This window comes from Nyctibius grandis, chromosome 9 (genome assembly GCF_013368605.1).
Source record: "Nyctibius grandis isolate bNycGra1 chromosome 9, bNycGra1.pri, whole genome shotgun sequence".
Lineage (NCBI taxonomy): Eukaryota > Metazoa > Chordata > Aves > Nyctibiiformes > Nyctibiidae > Nyctibius > Nyctibius grandis.
Genome location: NC_090666.1, coordinates 19,577,714 through 19,597,585, shown reverse-complemented (window position 1 = coordinate 19,597,585; position 19,872 = coordinate 19,577,714). Strand labels below are relative to the sequence as shown.

At 39.4% G+C, this 19,872-nt stretch overlaps 1 protein-coding gene across 1 annotated transcript in view; it reads right to left on the bottom strand.

Annotated features, from left to right (window-relative positions):
• Nucleotides 1–536: 536 nt before the first annotated feature.
• Nucleotides 537–19,872, bottom strand: part of FAP (fibroblast activation protein alpha) — a 45,128-nt gene continuing 25,792 nt past the window's right edge. The window contains exons 18-26 of the mRNA XM_068407409.1: nucleotides 15,970–16,068; nucleotides 14,317–14,386; nucleotides 12,898–13,092; nucleotides 9,921–9,975; nucleotides 6,553–6,652; nucleotides 3,470–3,534; nucleotides 2,505–2,577; nucleotides 2,168–2,241; nucleotides 537–816 (exon numbers count right to left, since the gene is read on the bottom strand). Coding sequence (XP_068263510.1) covers nucleotides 715–816; nucleotides 2,168–2,241; nucleotides 2,505–2,577; nucleotides 3,470–3,534; nucleotides 6,553–6,652; nucleotides 9,921–9,975; nucleotides 12,898–13,092; nucleotides 14,317–14,386; nucleotides 15,970–16,068 — 833 coding nt within the window. The 3' untranslated portion in view covers nucleotides 537–714. The remainder of the gene's footprint in view (nucleotides 817–2,167; nucleotides 2,242–2,504; nucleotides 2,578–3,469; nucleotides 3,535–6,552; nucleotides 6,653–9,920; nucleotides 9,976–12,897; nucleotides 13,093–14,316; nucleotides 14,387–15,969; nucleotides 16,069–19,872) is intronic.

Genomic DNA, 19,872 nt, shown 5'->3' with positions numbered 1-19,872 from the left:
GACATTGAGATTAATTTGAATGCTGAGGTGATGATTAGAGATTAAAACCAGGCTAATATGGATCACATATTCTGAATACAGGGAGAAATAACACTGAGATAAAATAGCTATTGTGAATGTCCTGCTTTTATATTTAAACCTGAACACTAAGAGTTTTGCAGAATCAAGGTTTCAAATAAGAGCTGAATAAAATTTGAACACAGCATTCAATATTCTGGATAATTATCCAAACTTCAGCTTTAAATATTGTGTGTTCCTATCCCTGCTTGGATTCTGTCCAAGAATTTGGAAATAAATGTTGAGAAACTAGTTCTTGTTAGGATGCAAATTAGGTACCTGCTCTGCTTGCTTTGTCCTTTCCCATCTTACAGTTGTAGTTAACAAATGCAAGCATATTCATTTGGCAGTGTGCCTTTGCAATGGACCACCTATCTTTGGATTGCAGAATGTAAGTTTAAGCAAGATGGCAATAAATGTGCATGGCATTTTACATTCTGATTTTATTTTTTCTATCAAACAGGTGTTTAATGTGCCAAAACATGTATTAGCATAACATTTGCTAATATACAATATCAAAAGTGGATGTAAACATCAAGTTTAAAACTTCAAAGTTCCTGTTATTAATTCACCTGATAACTGTATAACCTGGGCACTGTTATCATTGCATTCTCCCAGAGATGTATCAGATGCCTTAGCATGCTCTGAATAGCCTACTTATTCTGACAAAGAAAAACATTGTTTGAGGAAGTGAGTCATATGTGTGTAGAGATGTTTGCTGGAAAGGCCTGGAATTCCATGGTTCTGGTCAGTATACCACTGAAAAAGGAAAAAAAAAAAACATAAAACCCCTGTGTTATGTTTTCAATTCTGCAATAGTTAAATGATACAAGAACTGTATTTTATAACATATAGAAGAAAGTGGATGCCTCAAAGAAAGAGGGACTTGCTAATCTTTTTTCTTTTCATCAGTTTCCAGTATATTCATATTCTTGCTGAAAAAAAGTTTCTAATCCTTCTGTAATCTAGGAGTAAACATTACTGCCTCAGTACTGACAAGTCAGTTGTATCAAGTCAAGTAAAAGCTTTGAGGTGCCCTTAGGGATAAATGGCCTTGACCTGCTGCAAGGCCTTGACAATAGGTGTCACAGTCTTGCTTAGGATTACTAGGCTGTAAGCAAGAAGTTTTCAGCTAAATGTTGTGGAATTATATTCAAAACATTCTTCATTACAGCAGGACCATGAACGTTATGAATGGTGTACTGCAAATAAAATATACATAATGAATTATGCTAACTCTGAGAAATAACTGACATTCCCCCTTAGCTGAACTAAAATGACTACAACTGCATACAGTATTCCAGATACTTGAGAAATAACCCAGGTTTGCTAAGTATCAGTGAAAGAGGCACAAATGTGGAATACACAAAAGGGCCTACAAACCCCAAGTACAACGGAATCCCTGTGTGATCCCTTTTTGGGGAGTTCATGGCCCTGGGAAAGTGGACTCAGGCAGAAGGCCAGTACGTTTGATAGCAGGCAAACACTTTGTTCATTAGCCCCAAGAAAAAAGTGCAGAAGCAGAGCTTAGCATGTAATTCAGAACTACTTTCCCCCTGTTCATTCCTCTAACGTCTTGCCTATGTGTTTCTCTCTTTGCCTGCACTTGCTACCCCAAGCAAGTTTTGCGAAGAACTTGCTTTTTTTCTGATTCTGGATATACTACTTGGATACCTTATACCCTTTTTGCTTGTTTTACCTCATGCCTGTGGCAGGCATGTCCATTTCAAGATAGAATCAATCAGAACCAGTGATGGTTTTGGCCCCAGAAGCCAGCTCCTTCATCTTCCTCTCTTTTACTATCAGCAACTTTCATAAGGAGGCTGGATTCTCTTTCTTCTCCCTGGCTCATTTTAAAAGCTTCTAAGTTATTCTTGACAAGAGAGAAACCCTGCTAGCATCCAAGGGGCAAGAAGGAAAAAAAAAAAAAGAGCAGGCAAATCCTTTGAGGAAGAAATTGTTTATGAAGAGTAACAAATGCACTAGCCATTGTCAGATTTTGAAGCATGTTCAGTTGAACTGCGTTCTTAAAAACATTGTCAAATGTCAGATAAGCTTATTGATAAAGCTATAAATCACTGTTCAAAATGAAAAATAGTCTGTTATTTACCATTGCCTGGAAATCCACCTGTGCATTAACCAGAGCTTTTGCAATTTGTGCTGAGTTCTGAAAATGTACATTATCTGACAAAGGAAAAAAAGAGATAGGCTGTTGAAATGTGTAAATACCACAAAGCATAAAGTTATAGTGCACTAAGTTGTGTCCACTAATTATCAAGTGATACAGTTGACATTACTAAGAATGAGTAAGCATCTTATAATATGTCATATGGAAATCTACCAAAGATCTAAGTACTGACCCTAATCAAAGGCATAGATAGATGCTTAATGTTTTTCAAACAAAGTGATTCTGGCTCTGTATTTGTACTGCCGTTTGCAAACCTCACCATCTGCTGTTCCATGGATGAGAAGGTACTCTACGTTTTGGAAATTCTTTGCTCTTGCCATCACAGTTGAATTCTGTTGAGAGGAAAAATGATCAGTTCAGCAGCTTCAATTTAAACTACTCAGTCACAGAGCTGAAAGGCTTTCATTACCTAGTAGAACAACAATCAAACAGTTGGACTGGCACAATAATGACAGCAGTGACTTTATATCAAACTGAGATTATAATAGAAGCCATATATATTTAGTGCCTTTTCTAAGGGCCAGTTCACAAAAAGAACAGCACTTGCCATGTGTCATTCCCTGAACACTATAATTCCTGGCTACCCAGACAGCTCTACCAGGGCAGTTTGGCATCAAGCATTTCTGTTCTTCCAGTTGGGATGGAGAATAGGTACTGAGAACACGATCCAAAATCTTTGCTAGGAATCTTTCCACTAACTTCTTTGGGTGTTAATTCAGGCCTCACTGTATCCAGAGCTGGTATGTGTGCTGTGAGAGGAAGCTATAGACTTCCTATCAATGTGAGGAAAAGAAGAAGGGCAACCTGTTCCAGGTAGGTGAAGCTGTTACGACCGTTTAGTATGCTTATGATGTTATTGTCAGAGAGCTAAATTTGCATGAAGCAGTTTGCATACCACAGCTAACAGTAGCAACCAAAACCTTATAAACATCAACATTTTAACCTCTCTCACATGAGTTCTTTCCTAGGCTAATGGTTTGCACTGGCAGAACTGTCTGATTTGTCCAAGTGAGAAAATAAGGATCCTTCAATTTAGCATATTTAGGATTGATAAATACGAAACCACAAGCAACTCTGGAGATATGAATTTCACAGCAGTAGCTTAGATGCTACAGGACTGCCACTATGAGAGCTGGTGGGTCATTTTCTTTCTTCACAGTTGTACTTGTCCATGGCAGTGTGATTCAAGTTTAAGGCAGATCAACACAGAAAGAGAATGCTCACCTTGTAGTGCTCAAGATTATCGGACTTTACAGGAAGACCCATAAATCGTTCTGTGTAGATAGATGCTGCGATATTAAAGAAGAAAAAAGCTATAGATGAAGAATGTACCGATATTTTTGTGCCTCCAGTGACATGTAGCAAAATAAATGTTGTTTAACTGTATCTGTTCTGCTTTCAGAACTGTATGTTCTGCTTCCTCATAATACACCAAAATTAAACATATTTTAAAAAATCAACTACGAAAGTTAATTAATAAATGTCCTCCAAACCATCCTTGCAGAAATAGGGGTTTGATACTCATCTGTGGAACCAACAGAAGGTTTTGTGGATAAAGGTAACTAACTGATACCGCTTTATGCTATTGGGTTGAACTCCAGAAGTCAGTTGAATGAGCCAATGAGCCAACAAAGGTGCCTGGTGGAAGGATGACACAGACTATTTTTAACACCTTAAAAAGAGAAGCTGAGCAGAATTCCAACCTGGGATGTGCATGTGTATATACAGTAAATATGGATGTATATGTTGTCCTTTTCCTGTTGAATGGATGTATGCAGCAGTTAGGGGCAGCAGGAAATGACACAGGCTTGCACTGAAAAAGTGGTGCAATTGCTGTTCAGGTGTCTGTTCAATGCCTTTTTCTAACTACAACAAAGACTGTTAACAGATTTGACAAAACAAATGTGAATAACCGAACAGTATCTATCACCAAGAAATCAGTAGGAACAGCTATCGTTGAGCTGCCTGAGCATTTGTAGTTTAACTAAGAGCTGTTATGAAAATTTGTGGAAAACTGACGCAGCAGCTGTCACTACCAGAACACTACTTTCTTCATGACCTTGCCTTCAAAGAGTAACTGACACGTATTGAGCAGTCAAGCTGCAGTATTACAAGAATTGTATTTACTTATTTAATGGAGTCAGGGCTTTCTGACAAAGAAGAGCTGGCATCTTTCCCTCCTATAAGAGAAGTGATGGCCATTGTAATCAGTAAGGAACTGGTATTGCCTACCTTGTTGTCCAGTTTGGTACACTGCATTAAAATAATTTTGTTAAAAAGTAGAAATGAGAATCCTCCCAGGAAAGGAAAATGACTCAATATACTCACGTTCCCATGGTTTATTATGTATCCTTTACATATGTTACCACTGAGTCCTAAAGATGTGTACTATGTCTCCCAGATCAGCCAAGTAAGGTTCCTGAAGATAATTTGTAATAAACTAAGTACCAAAAAAATCTAAGTAGCCTATCTTTTATCAAAATCCTTTATCACTCAATGAAAACAGAAAATGTGCAATATCTGTTGTCAACACAGTGTCAAACAACCGTATTAGGCTTAAGTTTTCGGTAAAATAGACTCTTTCTGAATCGCTGGCATTTCTACAGCTTTCTGAGCAAAATTCTCCACTCTCTTCTACCAGTATAGCTACAACAAGTCCACAGAGGTCAGCAGAATTGCATAATAATGACTAAGTGGAAGATTCAGCTTGTCAATTACTGAGGAAGAAAAAGGAGATAAATTGTGAATTTTAATAAAACAGTCACAGATCTAATGCTTTTAACTATACATTGTCCCTGAATGCAATTTCCCTTGCCATCTTATAACTGTTCAGCTGTTACTAGCTCTGACACAAAATGGAGGTGAGTGGGAGGATTTCAGAGAAAAGACTACGGCCCAGACTCTAATCTGTGCATCTAAAAGAGTGTGGGACAGAATTTAGAAGCTCTAGGGGACAGTACATCCTCTGACATACTGATATTACTTAGAGACTCAAATATGTAGCATCCTGTAGTTTTGCCCCTAACACAGTTCACCCTAATGTTAACATGATCTGTTTGCCAAAACTTATGACTCATGACTTCCTTCTGTTTCCTTCCTTAGTGGAGGTACATTTGCCTGTTTGGATTTTACAATGTGTTTTTAGCAAGATTTTTAACTCCCTCCTGAAAATTCAGCTAAAGTAAAGATTGCAACGCTGTGGGACTACTTTAACTTAAAAACTTCATTCAATTTGTAATGCTTGGAGAAAAGTTTATAACTCTTCTTTTATTGAAGGACTTTTGCAATAATAGTGCTTTATGCCTGCATTCTGGAAATAATTTTGCGATCATGAGTGAAAATGACTTAAAAAAATCTTGATGCCAGTGAAAACATGAACACTATGCTTCCTGTGTCATACAAATGTTTTCCCCTTTGTTTGCAAAACACCATAAATACAAGGAATGTCTGTGCTAGCAGTCAGGGAAGGAATCTTTCCCATTTAACCAAAAAATTTTCTCATAACCGAGACTTCTTAGCAAACGACCATATGCTAAGGAAATGTGTTCAAAGTGCTACATTTTGCTCATTGAAAACATGCATGCCATGATTCTTTTTTACACTAAGGTTCCTTTACATCATGCCAAAAGCTTAACAAGTCTGCAACTAAGTATGAGTATATGCCTGCTTTATTCACACAGGCCCTGGGAATATACTCCCGGAGTTGTTTCCTCTGGACAGTTTGAAGCCTAAGTCAATAAACATAAATAAAAATCTGTCTCTTAACACAACAACAGAGGAGGTGTGGCTGAGAAACATCTAAAGGGAAAAATATTCAATTTAAAAAACTTATATCAGACACACCTGACTCCCTCTCTTTTTCACTGCTTTTGGGAAATAACTTTGCAATCATCAGAGATACTGATTCATGACAGAGATCATCTGCAGTATCTGAAGCTGAAGTGCAATGTGATTCCATTACTGACAGAAAAATCATTTCAGTTGTTTCTGAATTCAGCGGTACTGTTTTAACACGGTTTTTAGGGAGATCACTCCTGAGTATAGCAGTTTATGAAGAGGGCTTTATGCACGTACTGTTACAGGTGTGCATATGAAATTATCTGGGCATACCTTCTTTTATATGACACAGCCTGTTCCAAACTGTTAGTTGCAGTCAGTTATTTTCAGCAAGGTCTTAAGAGTTTTATGTCTGGGTAATTGCAATGTCTTTAAGTTTCATATTGCCAGTCTCCTGCAATGATTTAATTTAGAATGTCATTAAATGCTACATCTTGCTTTCCAAGTCAGTATTTATGATATTTCCTTACCGTAATATTCCCAGCTGGAAACAGGAGCTACAGCCATTCCACATTTAAATACTCCACTGCCAGATCCAAGTGCCAAAGAAGTTACGTACCCACCATAGGACTAGGGAGAAATCACAGACAGTTTAAAATTATTGGTGAAGTATCATTTTGTTTTTTTGAATCAAACTCATATAAATTAATTCCAAAGTAAATATTTTGCTTTGAATGCATGGAGGACAAAGCAACAAAAGCTTTAAAATTTTTTTTTAATTTATTTTTTTTCAGATGGATCTGATGTGATTTCTTGTGAGAGAGATTAGACAATTTTATTGAATCACTTCTTTTTTGCTACTTCTTCAATGCTTACCACAGGATGCTGCTTTTATTACCACATAGAATCAAAGAACAACTTAAGTTGGTAGGGTCCTTCAAGGTTATCTATCTAGTGCAACCTCTATCTCAAAACAGAGCTAACTTCAGATTTAAATGAGGTCAATCACAGTCACATCCCCATCACACAGCCTCTCTACTCAATCTGTTTCAATGCTGATCACTGTTGTCATAATTTTTTTTTCCTAAAACCTAAACAAAACTTCCCTTGTGGCAACTTGCATTCATTGCCTCTCTTCCTTTCAGTATGCACCTCCAAGAAGAGTTACAGGCTTTTCCCTCCCTTAACAAACTACCTAGCTTTTGCTAATGATTGGCATATTGAACTAACCCCGTCGTCAGTACTAATAGGCTCAGCTATGTGAGAACTTCTGGTTGGAGCAGTTCCTCCCTACTGCGTGGCACTGTTCCTGTTATTTTCTGGCCTGATTCCTCAAACTGGGACCCAGCAAGGAAGAATAAGTTTGTAGCTGGAAGTTAGGTAAAGCAGTAAGTAAGCCGGAATACCAGAATAGACCTGTGCAACTGTGTGGGGCTAGCTGCTGTGACAGGAAAATACTGTAAATAAAAAGCATTTGGTTTGGCTGTCCATAGGATGTGTACCTGGGGTTGGAAAATACTTGTATAAGGTCTTTGGGAAATACCAGGTTATTGTTTACTTTGGAATGGAGGGAGGGATAAAAATATGGAGTGTGTAATGAAGAATTCTGAAGGTTACCAACTTCATCAGTATCATATGAAAGACTAAGGGAAATAAGCAAAATTATTAAATATTTTTTTTGTAGAAAAGTAAGTTAGTCCCTCCATCTTGACATTCCAGCTTGAAATGACAGTGAGGGATATGCTAATGGAAACAATAATTCATACAATTTTTCCAGCTCATTTGATTGGCTCATTTAATATTTTAAAAAATCAGTCCACAAGGCTAAAAAGTAAAGGATTAGGATCAGGCAGATAAATCTATGCATTGTAACAGGCAGAGATAGAGTTCAAAACCCAAATTGCTTTATTGGTTATTTAAGAGCTTTTGTCATCCAGAAGAGTTTGGTGAGTCTGAACGTACAATGAGCTGCATAGTTCATGCATACCTGCCAAACTGCAGGCTATAAATAAGGAAATACCTTTCAACTCCTTTCAAAGGTTATGGACTAGGAAATGGTATAATAAATAGAAAAAAATGGAAAAAAAAGACTGATAGGTTTGCAAAAGTGCCGTTATTTGAATATTATATCCACTGCTGGGATACAGTACTTTAGATGTGTGAAATCTCCTAATTGGTTCTGGAAACACTGTGGTGACATAAAATATGATGTGTTTAAAAAAATAAAATATTTTCATGCGGTCTTAACTTACTTAATGCCACTTTAGAACTACTCACTTGTAAGTGTCTGTGTCAGTTAATTTCACCAGATGGTACCCCATTTTATCCTGGTGTTATAGCAGTGTCCGACCAAAGTAATTTAAATATTAGTTGGTAGAAGCTTAGAAAGATTTTAGCAACCCTGCTCATGTGCTATTTAAGATCAGGCAACTTCTATAGTTACAGTTGAACTGAATCTTACAAGATCCATCCTCCAGTGTGTTTCTGGGCAAGCCTCTTACAATGAAACTGGGCCAATGAAAACAACCAACCAACCAAACAAACAAACAAAAACCAGCAAAAAAATAAACAAACCAAACAGTGACAGATCAGAAGAGTTAAAGAGAATGAAATAAAAGGTCTTTCTGAATGACAATCAGAGAAAACTGAACATGTATAAAGAGAAAAATATTGGAAAATGTTAATGAGTGGCTAATATACCAGTTAATTCTGTAAGCTTTCCTAGTTAGTGCTGCCTGTTACTGCTGGATTTACTCAGAGAAGGAGTAAGGGTAACTAATACAGGTTACAACCCCCTTTAGCATTCCTTACAGTACTGCCCCTAATTTATGACACCCTCACGTGTTACTTATCAGCTCATTCTCCTGCATAGTATAATTTTGTTATGCTGAAGCTGTTGAAGCTGGGTAGGAGGCAGGGCTCCAGTTCTGCCTATGCATTTTTGATCCAGCCATTCATGATGAACATGAGCAATTGAGTCAGATGGCCTAAACGTCTTAAAAATCTCTATAAAGGGGCTGTGTGGCATTTGTGCTGCCACTGAAGTTGGCTTCAGCTCTCCCATAACACCACTAAAAGGTCTGCATCTCATTTCCATGAATGGTCCTACTTTGAAGCTGACAGCACAGGAAAAAGAACCTCAACTATTCCAATAATTTATTTTTCTCCTATCAAAATGCAGTGGTACCGTAAAATTTGTACTTGACGTAAGCTACTCTGTTTCTCAGTGCCTAAGGGTAGTGTGGAATCTGGCCATTTAATAATAAAGACTTGCAATACATCTGGCTATAAAAGGTTCTGGGAGGGTTACAAAGCAAAGTACATGAAAAAATCAAAGATGAAACTGGCTAATTATTCGGAATGACTCCTATACTGTCCAATTTTTCCACTTCTTGGTGAATCTGTCAATGTTGTACACCCCTCAGACCCACATTCATCCCTATTGACCATTTCAAAGCCAGCCAAGTATACAGTGATTCAGAATGATGCAAGGGTCACATTTTCTGATGAGAGATATTCATAGGACTTTTATCATTATTTTAATCTCAGATTAGAAAGGACAATACTTGAATTCTGACACCATGCCAGTAAGTCCCTAAGTTAAAAGAAAAGCCAATTAAAACGTCTCAATTTTGCTTAAATTAAAAAAAGTCCAAACAATGTATTAGACATAAACTTTTCAAAATTCCCTCTTGAGCTGCCAAAGATCCCTTTTGGGAGGCTTGCACTGTTGCAATTGCATGTATATAGGCACCAACAGGAACCATCCCCTTTGGCAATACCACCAAACACTGGTAGAAAAAAACTTTATACAGATTTAGGACAGAATAAGGAAGAATTAAAAAAATTGTACTGTAGGATTATTTAAAGATAGATACAAAAAAACCCAACCACTTACCCAGCCCCATATTGCTATTCGTTTCTCATCAATAAACCCCATTTCTATAAATTTCCTGTGGAAAAGAAAATCACAGAAATAAATGCGTTATTACAAAAGATTGCTAATACTTTAACAAATTAGCACAAAATAATTTTTCTTTCACTTTTTTTCCACACATCCCACCAATTTGAGCAAACTGACAATCAGCATAGCAAGTCTGATTTCTACCAAGGATCAATTATTCAATAGATATTTCAGAGGACAAGGAAGAATTTTTCTTGAAAGAAGAAAAGTGCTGAAATGAATACTTTCTTCATAATAATTTTTGTTTCAGTGGATGAGGACTCTGCCCAGCTGGCTTCCTGGCAAAAAAGTTCTTTTTTCTTTTACTTAGAATCCACCAGGATATTTAGTCCAGAATAGATTAAACATCATACATTATACTCATGCTGTACATGTGTGCATATACATACATGTGCATATGCATATGTACAGACATACACTCACACACATGCAGAGAAAAAAGTTCAAAAAGTGTACTCCTACTAGTAACCCCATTTCATTTCCCATAGCTCTACCTTCCCACCGGCTATTAGCGTTCTCATTGTTTTAATGCGAAGATGCTGGGTTACCATTAACGTTCAGACCTAATCCTGCAAGATGCTCAACACACTCATCTTAATGATGAGTTGATACTCTGATCTCTCAAGAGGCATACTGTCAACATCTGAGATTAGGGATTCCTGGAGTAATAAGCTTTCTTTTTTATGTGCCTGAAAATTGAAGAGCACATACTGCTACTAGAATAAAAAATAATAATGAGGAAAACATCTTCTAATGCTCCAAGTAGGTAATGAGCTTGCAATGGATGAAAGGTGCACCTTGCTTATGCACTCAGTAGTCAAAGAGGTCAAAGAGAATCATAAATATTAGGTCTCCTACAAAAATCTTGCATCAGAGTCCGAAGGCTGTATTTCCAGAGCTGTATTAGCAACAGCAAAGAAAAGGGAATGAGGCAAAAGACCACATAGGTTTGAGAGTGACAGATAAACAAAATAGGTTCAGATACATCCCAGGACACATATCAGCAGCTGCTAGCCTTATTTACTAGGACAAGCACGAGTGACTGACAACACCCAAAATACGGGATACTATCTGGGTGGGACAAAGTTAGAAAAGCCAAAAAATGATTCAGCCTTAAACCCTGGGGTTCCTCCTACAGTAAAAGTCCCTCCAAGAACTTCCCGCTAGAGTATAGGATCCTCTCTAAAAATCATGCATCTTAAAGCATGTGTTAGATCAGGAAGATGGAATGCAATACATTTAACTGAACAAGAATTTAGTCTAGGCGCTGACAGAAAACTGGGAAGTGTGAAGTCTGAGGTCATTTCTTCACAGCCTGTCTCAGCAGATTTTGCAACTTCAAGAATCAGTTTAGGTTCCCTCTGTCTCCGACATTTTATGTCTGAGTGACGATTCAGAATATTAAAAAAACATTCTCTCTTTTGTGATATTTTAAAATATGCCATGGCTGCTAAAAGTTTCAAGAAAGAAAATCAAATAACAGATTAATAGAAAAACCTGACATGATATACAGCTATTCTGTTTCATTTATCACTGAAAAGTATAATGGTGTGTTTATATCATTGAGGAGGAAATGAATTATCACAAAACAGAAAGAGGAAGGAACAGATAACCTCTTCACACACACTTGTTAAATACAGGCAGTGTTCTCAAGCAAGTAGAGAAAGCTGTGGAAACCTGGACTGCTACATCCAATTTCTAGCTAAGCTACTCAGAGTCAGGTCTATTACTAGGGGAAAGAGGGTATTTACTGTTGCACCTGGAAATCTATCCATGCTCTGATGCGCTAGATTCCAGACCAAAGGTTAGACTAAATTCCTTATTCCTGCCATGATATACAGCTATTCTCTTTCATTTATCACTGAAAAGTATAATGGTGTGTTTATATCATTGAGGAGGAAATGAATTATCACAAAACAGAAAGAGGAAGGAACAGATAACCTCTTCACACACACTTGTTAAATACAGGCAGTGTTCTCAAGCAAGTAGAGAAAGCTGTGGAAACCTGGACTGCTACATCCAATTTCTAGCTAAGCTACTCAGAGTCAGGTCTATTACTAGGGGAAAGAGGGTATTTACTGTTGCACCTGGAAATCTATCCATGCTCTGATGCGCTAGATTCCAGACCAAAGGTTAGACTAAATTCCTTATTCCTGCCTTGCACTCATCTCTGTGGCGTTAAAACTAACACTTCTTTAAATGCTCACTTTAGCAGTGCTACTGCATCTGTAAGCTTAACAGGCAGCCTTTCTTTACAAAACTTCAGCTTTCACTCCCTCCCAAAACCTCTGCTTAGGGAATTACTTTTCCCTTGGAACACTTTAAGTGTTTTGATGCAAAGGAGCAACTGCTGGGGAAAAACTACCAGAGGACCTCAGACACTTTCTGTTGTTCATAACTATCCTAAAATAGCATGGAAAGCAAGTTTATGACTAACCGACCTCTACAAGGCTTGTGTTGGGATTCAGTTGTGCTACAAACTTCACACTTGACCTTTAGCTAATCACTGTGGTACATCACTATGGATCTTCAGCTAATTGCTATGATCGTTGAGGTAGATTTTGCCTACAGGGAAAACTTCAGAATAATGGATAATACATTGGCTTAACTCTCACCACTGATGCTTGTATTTCCTTAGGCCTAGGACTGAAGCCTCTTATGATGCTCTTATAGAATGGAAGTGGTGAGGTCCAAACGTAGACATAGTAGTATATGGACTTAATATACCACACAAAACCTCACTGACATCAAGCATCTCAGTAATATTTTATTTCTACAAGTCTTCTTGTCTTATCTCCTGGAAACCTCAGCTCTCCAGAAGAAAGGCTGAGAAGTATAGTTAATATTTTTTTCACATTACTTCTTGTAGGTATGTAAATATAGCAGTTATACAGAGAGATATTCTACTTACTTTACTGCTGAGATTTGGTCCTCAACTTCATAGACTCCTAGTCTTCGATATACTGCATGCAAAATCTTGTCACCTTGATAAGCTGTACCTCTGCCATCCACTAGAGCAACAATAATTCCCTCTTTGCTTGCAAGATAGGTTATCCAGCTAATGCTAAATGTTTCCTTTACATTCTGACTGCAAGGTCCTCCATACCTGAGGATGAAAATTCACATATTTTCAACTCATATTTATAAATTTATAAATGATAACCAGATACTGGACTATAGCTATAGGTGCTTCTTATATTTTCTTCACAAGTATTTTGCTGTATGGCTGTGGTTCAGGGAACTCAGTAGACAAACAGTTCAACTACCATTTTCATATATTTGTGAGATTTCGCTATCTAAAATCCATTTTAATCCTTTAAGATTCTAAGGCAAATCATTAGTTTTAGCTCAGACTAAGGGGTGCAGCATCAGGGACTTGTCCTAAGGGGAATCCTTGGAAGAGTCGTGCCTCAAAGACTCAATTCTTTCCTCTCTCCAAATTCCTTAGGTGTAACAGCCCTTTTTGGTGCTCTTCTGCTTTTCTGCATTTGATCTCCACATGCAGTCAGCAATGACAAAGAAAATAGGAGAAAAAAGTACAGGTTCTTACACTTTCTGGCCATTCCCAGACCTTTGTTTCAGTAGGGAATATCATGTGCTGTTGGAGCTGTGGGCAGAACACACCCCACATAGTTGAGCAATGCAGAGAGACACTCCTCATGAGAATGACCTAATGCAAATTACACATTTGACCTCAAGGACATGACTGACTCTAAACTTCATTCAAACATACTTAGCATTCTTGGACCTTTGGATCATCACTGGTTAATAAAAATGATGTAAGGTTTATTACACCCACTCAGCTCTCCTTTCTGCCTCTCATTTTTTTTTGCACCACGGCAATTTTTGTTGCCTTTCCTGACTGCAAGAAATTAAATTAATGTAAAATGCTTTTTAGAAGGAACATTTGATCAAAGAAGCCAGTCCGCATGGTTTAGGGGTGTTTGGGGTTTTTTGTTAAAAAATGAAGCAGGCTCTTTTATTTTTTGTATTAGCGAAGCTGAAATCAATAATTTCAGACTGCCTCATGAAGGAGCAACAGAGCTAAGAACTCCAAGCAATAGCCCACATGTTTTTATCCTTTTTCTTTCTCTGAGGAACTAATCCTTGCCATACTAAGATTAACATTAAAAACCTCATTGATTTCAGTTAGGTTGAACTTCTATTCCAGAAATATATTAAAAAACCCACCACAACAAACAAAACAGAACTAAGTGGTTTTGCTTTTGCTTCATAAAATGTTGCAAGTGTCCTAGGTTTTGATAAATTATAAATTATTATTTGTTTTCTGACAAAACAACAACGTTCAAAGAAAGGAAGTGTTACATACACCTGAATAAGCAGAGGGTACTTCTTGGATCTATCAAACTGTGGAGGTAGAAGCATTTTGTACCACAAAGCTAGAAAAGACATATTAAAATTATATTGTTAATGGTTAAAATGATTTCTCCAAGCATAATCCAGAGTTTGGTGTAATAGTATACGAAAATGAATCAGCACAAACTACACAATGCATGAACTGTGAATCACAGAATCACAGAATCAACCAGGTTGGAAGAGACCTCCGGGATCATCGAGTCCAACCGTTGCCCTGACACCACCATGTCAACTAGACCATGGCACTAAGTGCCATGTCCAGTCTTTTCTTAAACACATCCAGAGATGGTGACTCCACCACCTCCCTGGGCAGCCCATTCCAATGTCTAATGATCCTTTCTGTGAAGAAATGCTTCCTGATGTCCAACCTGAACTTCCCCTGGTGAAGCTTGAGGCTATATCCTCTTGTCCTATCGCTAGCTGCCTGAGAGAAGAGGCCAACTCCCACTCCACTACAACCTCCCTTCAGGTAGTTGTAGACTGCAATAAGGTCACCTCTGAGCCTCCTCTTCTCCAGGCTAAACAACCCCAGCTCCCTCAGCTGTTCCTCATAGGTCAGACCCTCCAGACCCTTCACCAGCTTGGTCGCCCTCCTCTGGACTCGCTCCAACACCTCAACATCTTTCTTGAAGTGCGGGGCCCAGAACTGGACACAGTATTCAAGGTGCGGCCCCACCAGTGCTGAGTACAGAGGGACAATCACTTCCCTTGACCGGCTGGCTACACTATTCTTAATAGAGGCCAGGATGCCATTGGCCTTCTTGGCCACCTGGGCACACTGCTGGCTCATGTTTAGCTGGCTGTCGATCAGCACCCCCAGGTCTCTTTCCGCCAGGCTGCTTTCTAACCACTCTTCCCCCAGCCTGTAGCGCTGCATGGGGTTGTTGTGGCCTAAGTGCAAGACCCAACACTTGTTCTTGTTGAAACTCATGCCCTTGGTCTCGGCCCATCTATCTAACCTGTCCAGATCCCTCTGTAGGGCCTTCCTACCCTCCAGCAGATCACAGAACTGATGCAAGTAACTGTTTATACTGAGCTGTTGAAGAACAACTTTGAAGAAATAAAGTGCCCACTTCAATTTTAATTTAGCTATGCATAAAATTATTATTTCACATAACTCTAGGTTCTCAGTTTTCCAGGTGCCTAGAAAAACACAACTAGGAATATAACTGTTGTTAAGATTATGAGAAATTAGTTTTGGAAACTTTACACTGATTCATTACCATGGAATATTGTTTGTAAAGTCACTAGAGAAAACAACAGTGTATGCAAGTCAATATAATGTGTAACACATGAACAGCAGTTTACAGTTTGCATTTTACTGTTTTTACATGATATTAAAACACTTTACCAACAGCATTAAAGAATTAAAAAAAAAAGAATTGCATTGTGAAGCAGAGATGCGTTTTAACTGCTGTTTTACTGAGATACCCTGAGGCACAGACAAATTGTTTTTTGTCAAACAGGGCAGAACCAGGCCTCCTCTTCTCAATCTGAAAGGCTAACAATTTTGTTCTACAGAAAGACAATACTTACTATAACAAAACGAAGGCAAAATATTAAAATGGTAGGGATAAAAAGTATAAAAAAGATGTGTAATTCTTACTTATACCATCCACTTCAAGTTTATTAATTTCTTCTTTTGGCAGTTTGATCTCTTGCAAAGCAGACTGCAATTCCCAATTGTCTTCCAATACTCTGAGCTCTAAGTAAAAGAAATGCCTGAATTATTAACTGATTTCTTGTTAATTCCTCTTCATTAATTGAGATTCCTTTATTTTGTGTTATTAGAACAGAAAGGAAATCTGTGAAATTTTACAAGCAGAGTAATGAAATCAACTCAGACACTTCTTATTGGGCTTGATCACACAGCTAAATAAAAGCAAAGCACTGGTATTATAGCGCACAAATATTCATTAGATTTTTATAGGATGTACATTTTGCAATGCAAATCATTTCACATGCTGCTGCTTAGAGTCCTGGATGTTATAAAGAAACTCCTTTCTTCTGCAGAGACCTCATCCCAGTTTTGTAATATGATGGGAACTAGAAATGCAAAATTCATCCCATCATACAAAACACAGTCCAGTATCTCCTCTCTTGCTTACCACAGTAACATCAGTTTAACCTCCGAGACCCTTGGGCAGTGTGGTTAAGCGCATAGATGTTTGGGAATATCTTGTTTCTGGGCTAATGCAGGAAATTCGATTTCTTAAGGGGTTGTGGCAAACCGTTGCTTAACCACTGTACACTATATGCCTACACAAAGATATTAGACTTACCATATAACTGTCCTTAGTAATATATTACTGCACACTTAGTGAACAACTTCTGTTGTTTTTTCATCTAAAAAGTATTTTAAATTATTGTTTTACTTGCTTTAGACCCAATTTACAGTTATATAATATAAAAATTACTGTTTAAAATGTATTTAATTTCCAGTGTAGACTGCAGAACTATGTATTATGAATCCACTGGTATTACTGATTTATGTGATTTCCCATGAGTAGTGAGGGATGAAGAATATTGTACATAATGGAAATCTGTGACTTTTAGCTTTACTTTCAAAACAAAGGAACCTTTTAAGACTGCAGGAGACTTTTCTTTGTTAGTTTACCTTTTTTTTTCCCTTAATGGCAACCACTTCCTGTTTCTGGAAATGCTCAAAAAAATACAAGTAGTACTTCTCTCAGCACGTCTTGAGCTAGATAGTGCTCAGGACATGCCAGAAATATAACACTGGAATTTGTTCTTTTAAAGTACTCTTGACAAATTTTGCAGATTCAAGTGGGTTTTTATGGCTGAAAGATCATCCTAGCTTTGGATACTCACCCAAACTCAACTGAACCCTTTCCATTCTTCCCCTCCAAACTCATGAAACTTTCCCATTACCACAAATGAATTGTATGCATGCTGGAAGGAGCTTCCAAACTGATGTATGTTAGTTTAACTGCATGTCTCCTACTAAAATTCATGGGTGACATATTTTCAAAATGCTGTCAACGGCAATGAAAATGTATCTACTAAAAATAGTTTTTCACTACAGAAGAGATTATGAAAGCAAGGGACTTAAGGAAAATTAATCCATGAATTAATCCTTTTGGTCATGAAAAAGTCAAAGAGAAGCCTGAATTTGTTTTTATTCCTGAAGAATATAGAACAGCAGAGTGAGGCATCATGAAACCAGTGGTGAAGATCCATTAAATGAAACTGTTCTCTCCTGCAGAGAGGTTAAGAAACATGTATTTGTAGTTGGGCACTTAGCTGCGTTTCATGCAATTCATACTTAGATAAGGAAGTAGTAGGGGCCCCTAGATACACAAGGTAATAATGAATCATGGAAAACAGAGAGATATGACAATGGATTAAATATGAAAAAATCCATGCATTATCTGTATTTAAACCTTTAAACCTATTTAAACCTTTTGCAAAAGAAATACCAGAAGAACAGTGTTTGGAGAGACTCAGCAGTGCCTGGGTGAGTCAGCAGTGACTGGGTGTGTCCCAGGGCAGGAGAGGCTGCAGTTGTTTGCAACTCGTTGGGGAGGGTGCTGACTCCCTCCCAGTGCACAAGGCGAGGAAGGTGCCAAGGAGCTGTGAACCAGGGGTGCCACCAACAGGTATTTCCCAGTTCAGTGAAAGAACAATGGTATCTACCCGGCGGAAGAAGACCAAAATGGATGTGGGAACCCAGACAGAGCTCCCACGGAAGGAGGCGATGGTGCAGGTCGCAGGCTGCAGGGAATGCTACAGCGTCTCTGTGGTGTCAGGGGGCTGTGTGCGCTGTGAGCAAGTAGATGATCTGCTCAGCCGAGCGGCACAGCTGCAAAGCCAGGTTGAAAGGCTTCAAGCCGAAGTAGAAAGGCTTAGGAGCATTCGGGAGGCTGAAATGGAGATAGACTGGTGGAGCCAGGCTCTGCCCTCCCTGCAACAAAAATGGGAGCACCTGCCGGAGAGCTCCCAGGATCGAGGGACCCCTGTACTCTGCCCCTCTCAGGTGGAAAACAATAACCTAGAGGAGAAGAGTGAGTGGAGACAAGTCTATGGCCATGGCAAAAGGCGAGTGCCCTCCTTGCCTACCTTGCCTCCACAGGTGCCTCTGAGCAATAGATATGAAGCCCTAGTGGAATACAGCCGGTCCAATGGGGATGTGGTGGAGAGGCAACCTATATCAGAGGTCCCACCACAGTCAGAAAAACCTGACGGGTGTATAGCTACCTCCTCCACAAGGAAGAAGAGAAGAGTTTTAGTGGTTGGAGACTCCTTTCTAAAGGGATCTGAGGGCCCAATATGCAGAGCTGACCCCCATCACAGGGAGGTCTGCAGCCTGCCTGGGGCCCGAATCAGGGATATCACCAGGCAACTCCCCAACCTTGTGAAGGCCACAGACTACTACCCCCTGCTCATCTTCCAGACAGGTGGGGAAGAAGCTGCATCCCGTAGTCTGAGGGGGATGAAGAAAGACTACAAGGCCCTAGGACGGTTGGTGAAAGAGTCTGGGGCACAAGTTGTTTTCTCCTCCCTCCTTCCATTTTCAGGTGATGACGTGGGATGGAATAGTAGGATTCTCTCTATTAACGCCTGGCTACGAGACTGGTGCTACAGGCAGGGCTTTGGGTTCTTTGATAATGGCTGGTTTTATAAGACAACAGGCGTGACAGTGATACATGGGAAAGGTTTATGTCGTAGGGGCAAAAGGGTTCTGGGACAGGAATTAGCAGGGCTCATTCGGAGAGCTTTAAACTAGATTCGAAGGGGGATGGGGTAGTAGCTGGGCTTGCACCACTGGGGCAACGCTCTAGTGTTGAGGTAGACCAGGAGGCCCCCCATCCCCCTGGGGTGAAATCAGGGGGTGAATCTGGGATGAAATCGGTGTGCCCAGCTCGCTCCCTGAAATGCCTGTACACCAATGCACGCAGCATGGGGAATAAGCAGGAGGAGTTAGAAATCCGTGTTCGGTTGGGGGGCTATGATCTAGTGGCAATTACAGAGACTTGGTGGGACGCCTCGCATGACTGGAATGTGGTCATGGATGGCTATGTCCTGTTCAGGAAAGACAGGCCGCTAAGGAGAGGTGGTGGAGTTGCTCTTTATGTGAGCGAGCAGCTAGAATGTATTGAGTTCTGTCCAGAGGCAGATCAGGAGCGAGTTGAGAGTTTGTGGGTGCGAATTAAGGGGCAGGCTGGCAGGGGTGATACTGTTGTGGGTGTCTATTACAGGCCACCAGATCAGGATGAGGAGGGTGATGAGGCCTTCTACAGGCAGCTGAGAGCAGTCTCGCAATTACAGGGCCTGGTTGTTGTGGGGGATTTCAACTACCCTGATATTTGCTGGGAGGCCTACTCAGCCAGCCATCCTCAGTCCAGGAGGTTCCTCCAGTGCATTGATGATAACTTTCTGATGCAAATGGTGGATGAGCCAACTAGGAGAGGAGCGCTGCTGGATCTGATCCTCACTAACAAGGAGGGTCTGGTTGAAGAGGTGAAGGTTGAGGGCAGCCTTGGTTGTA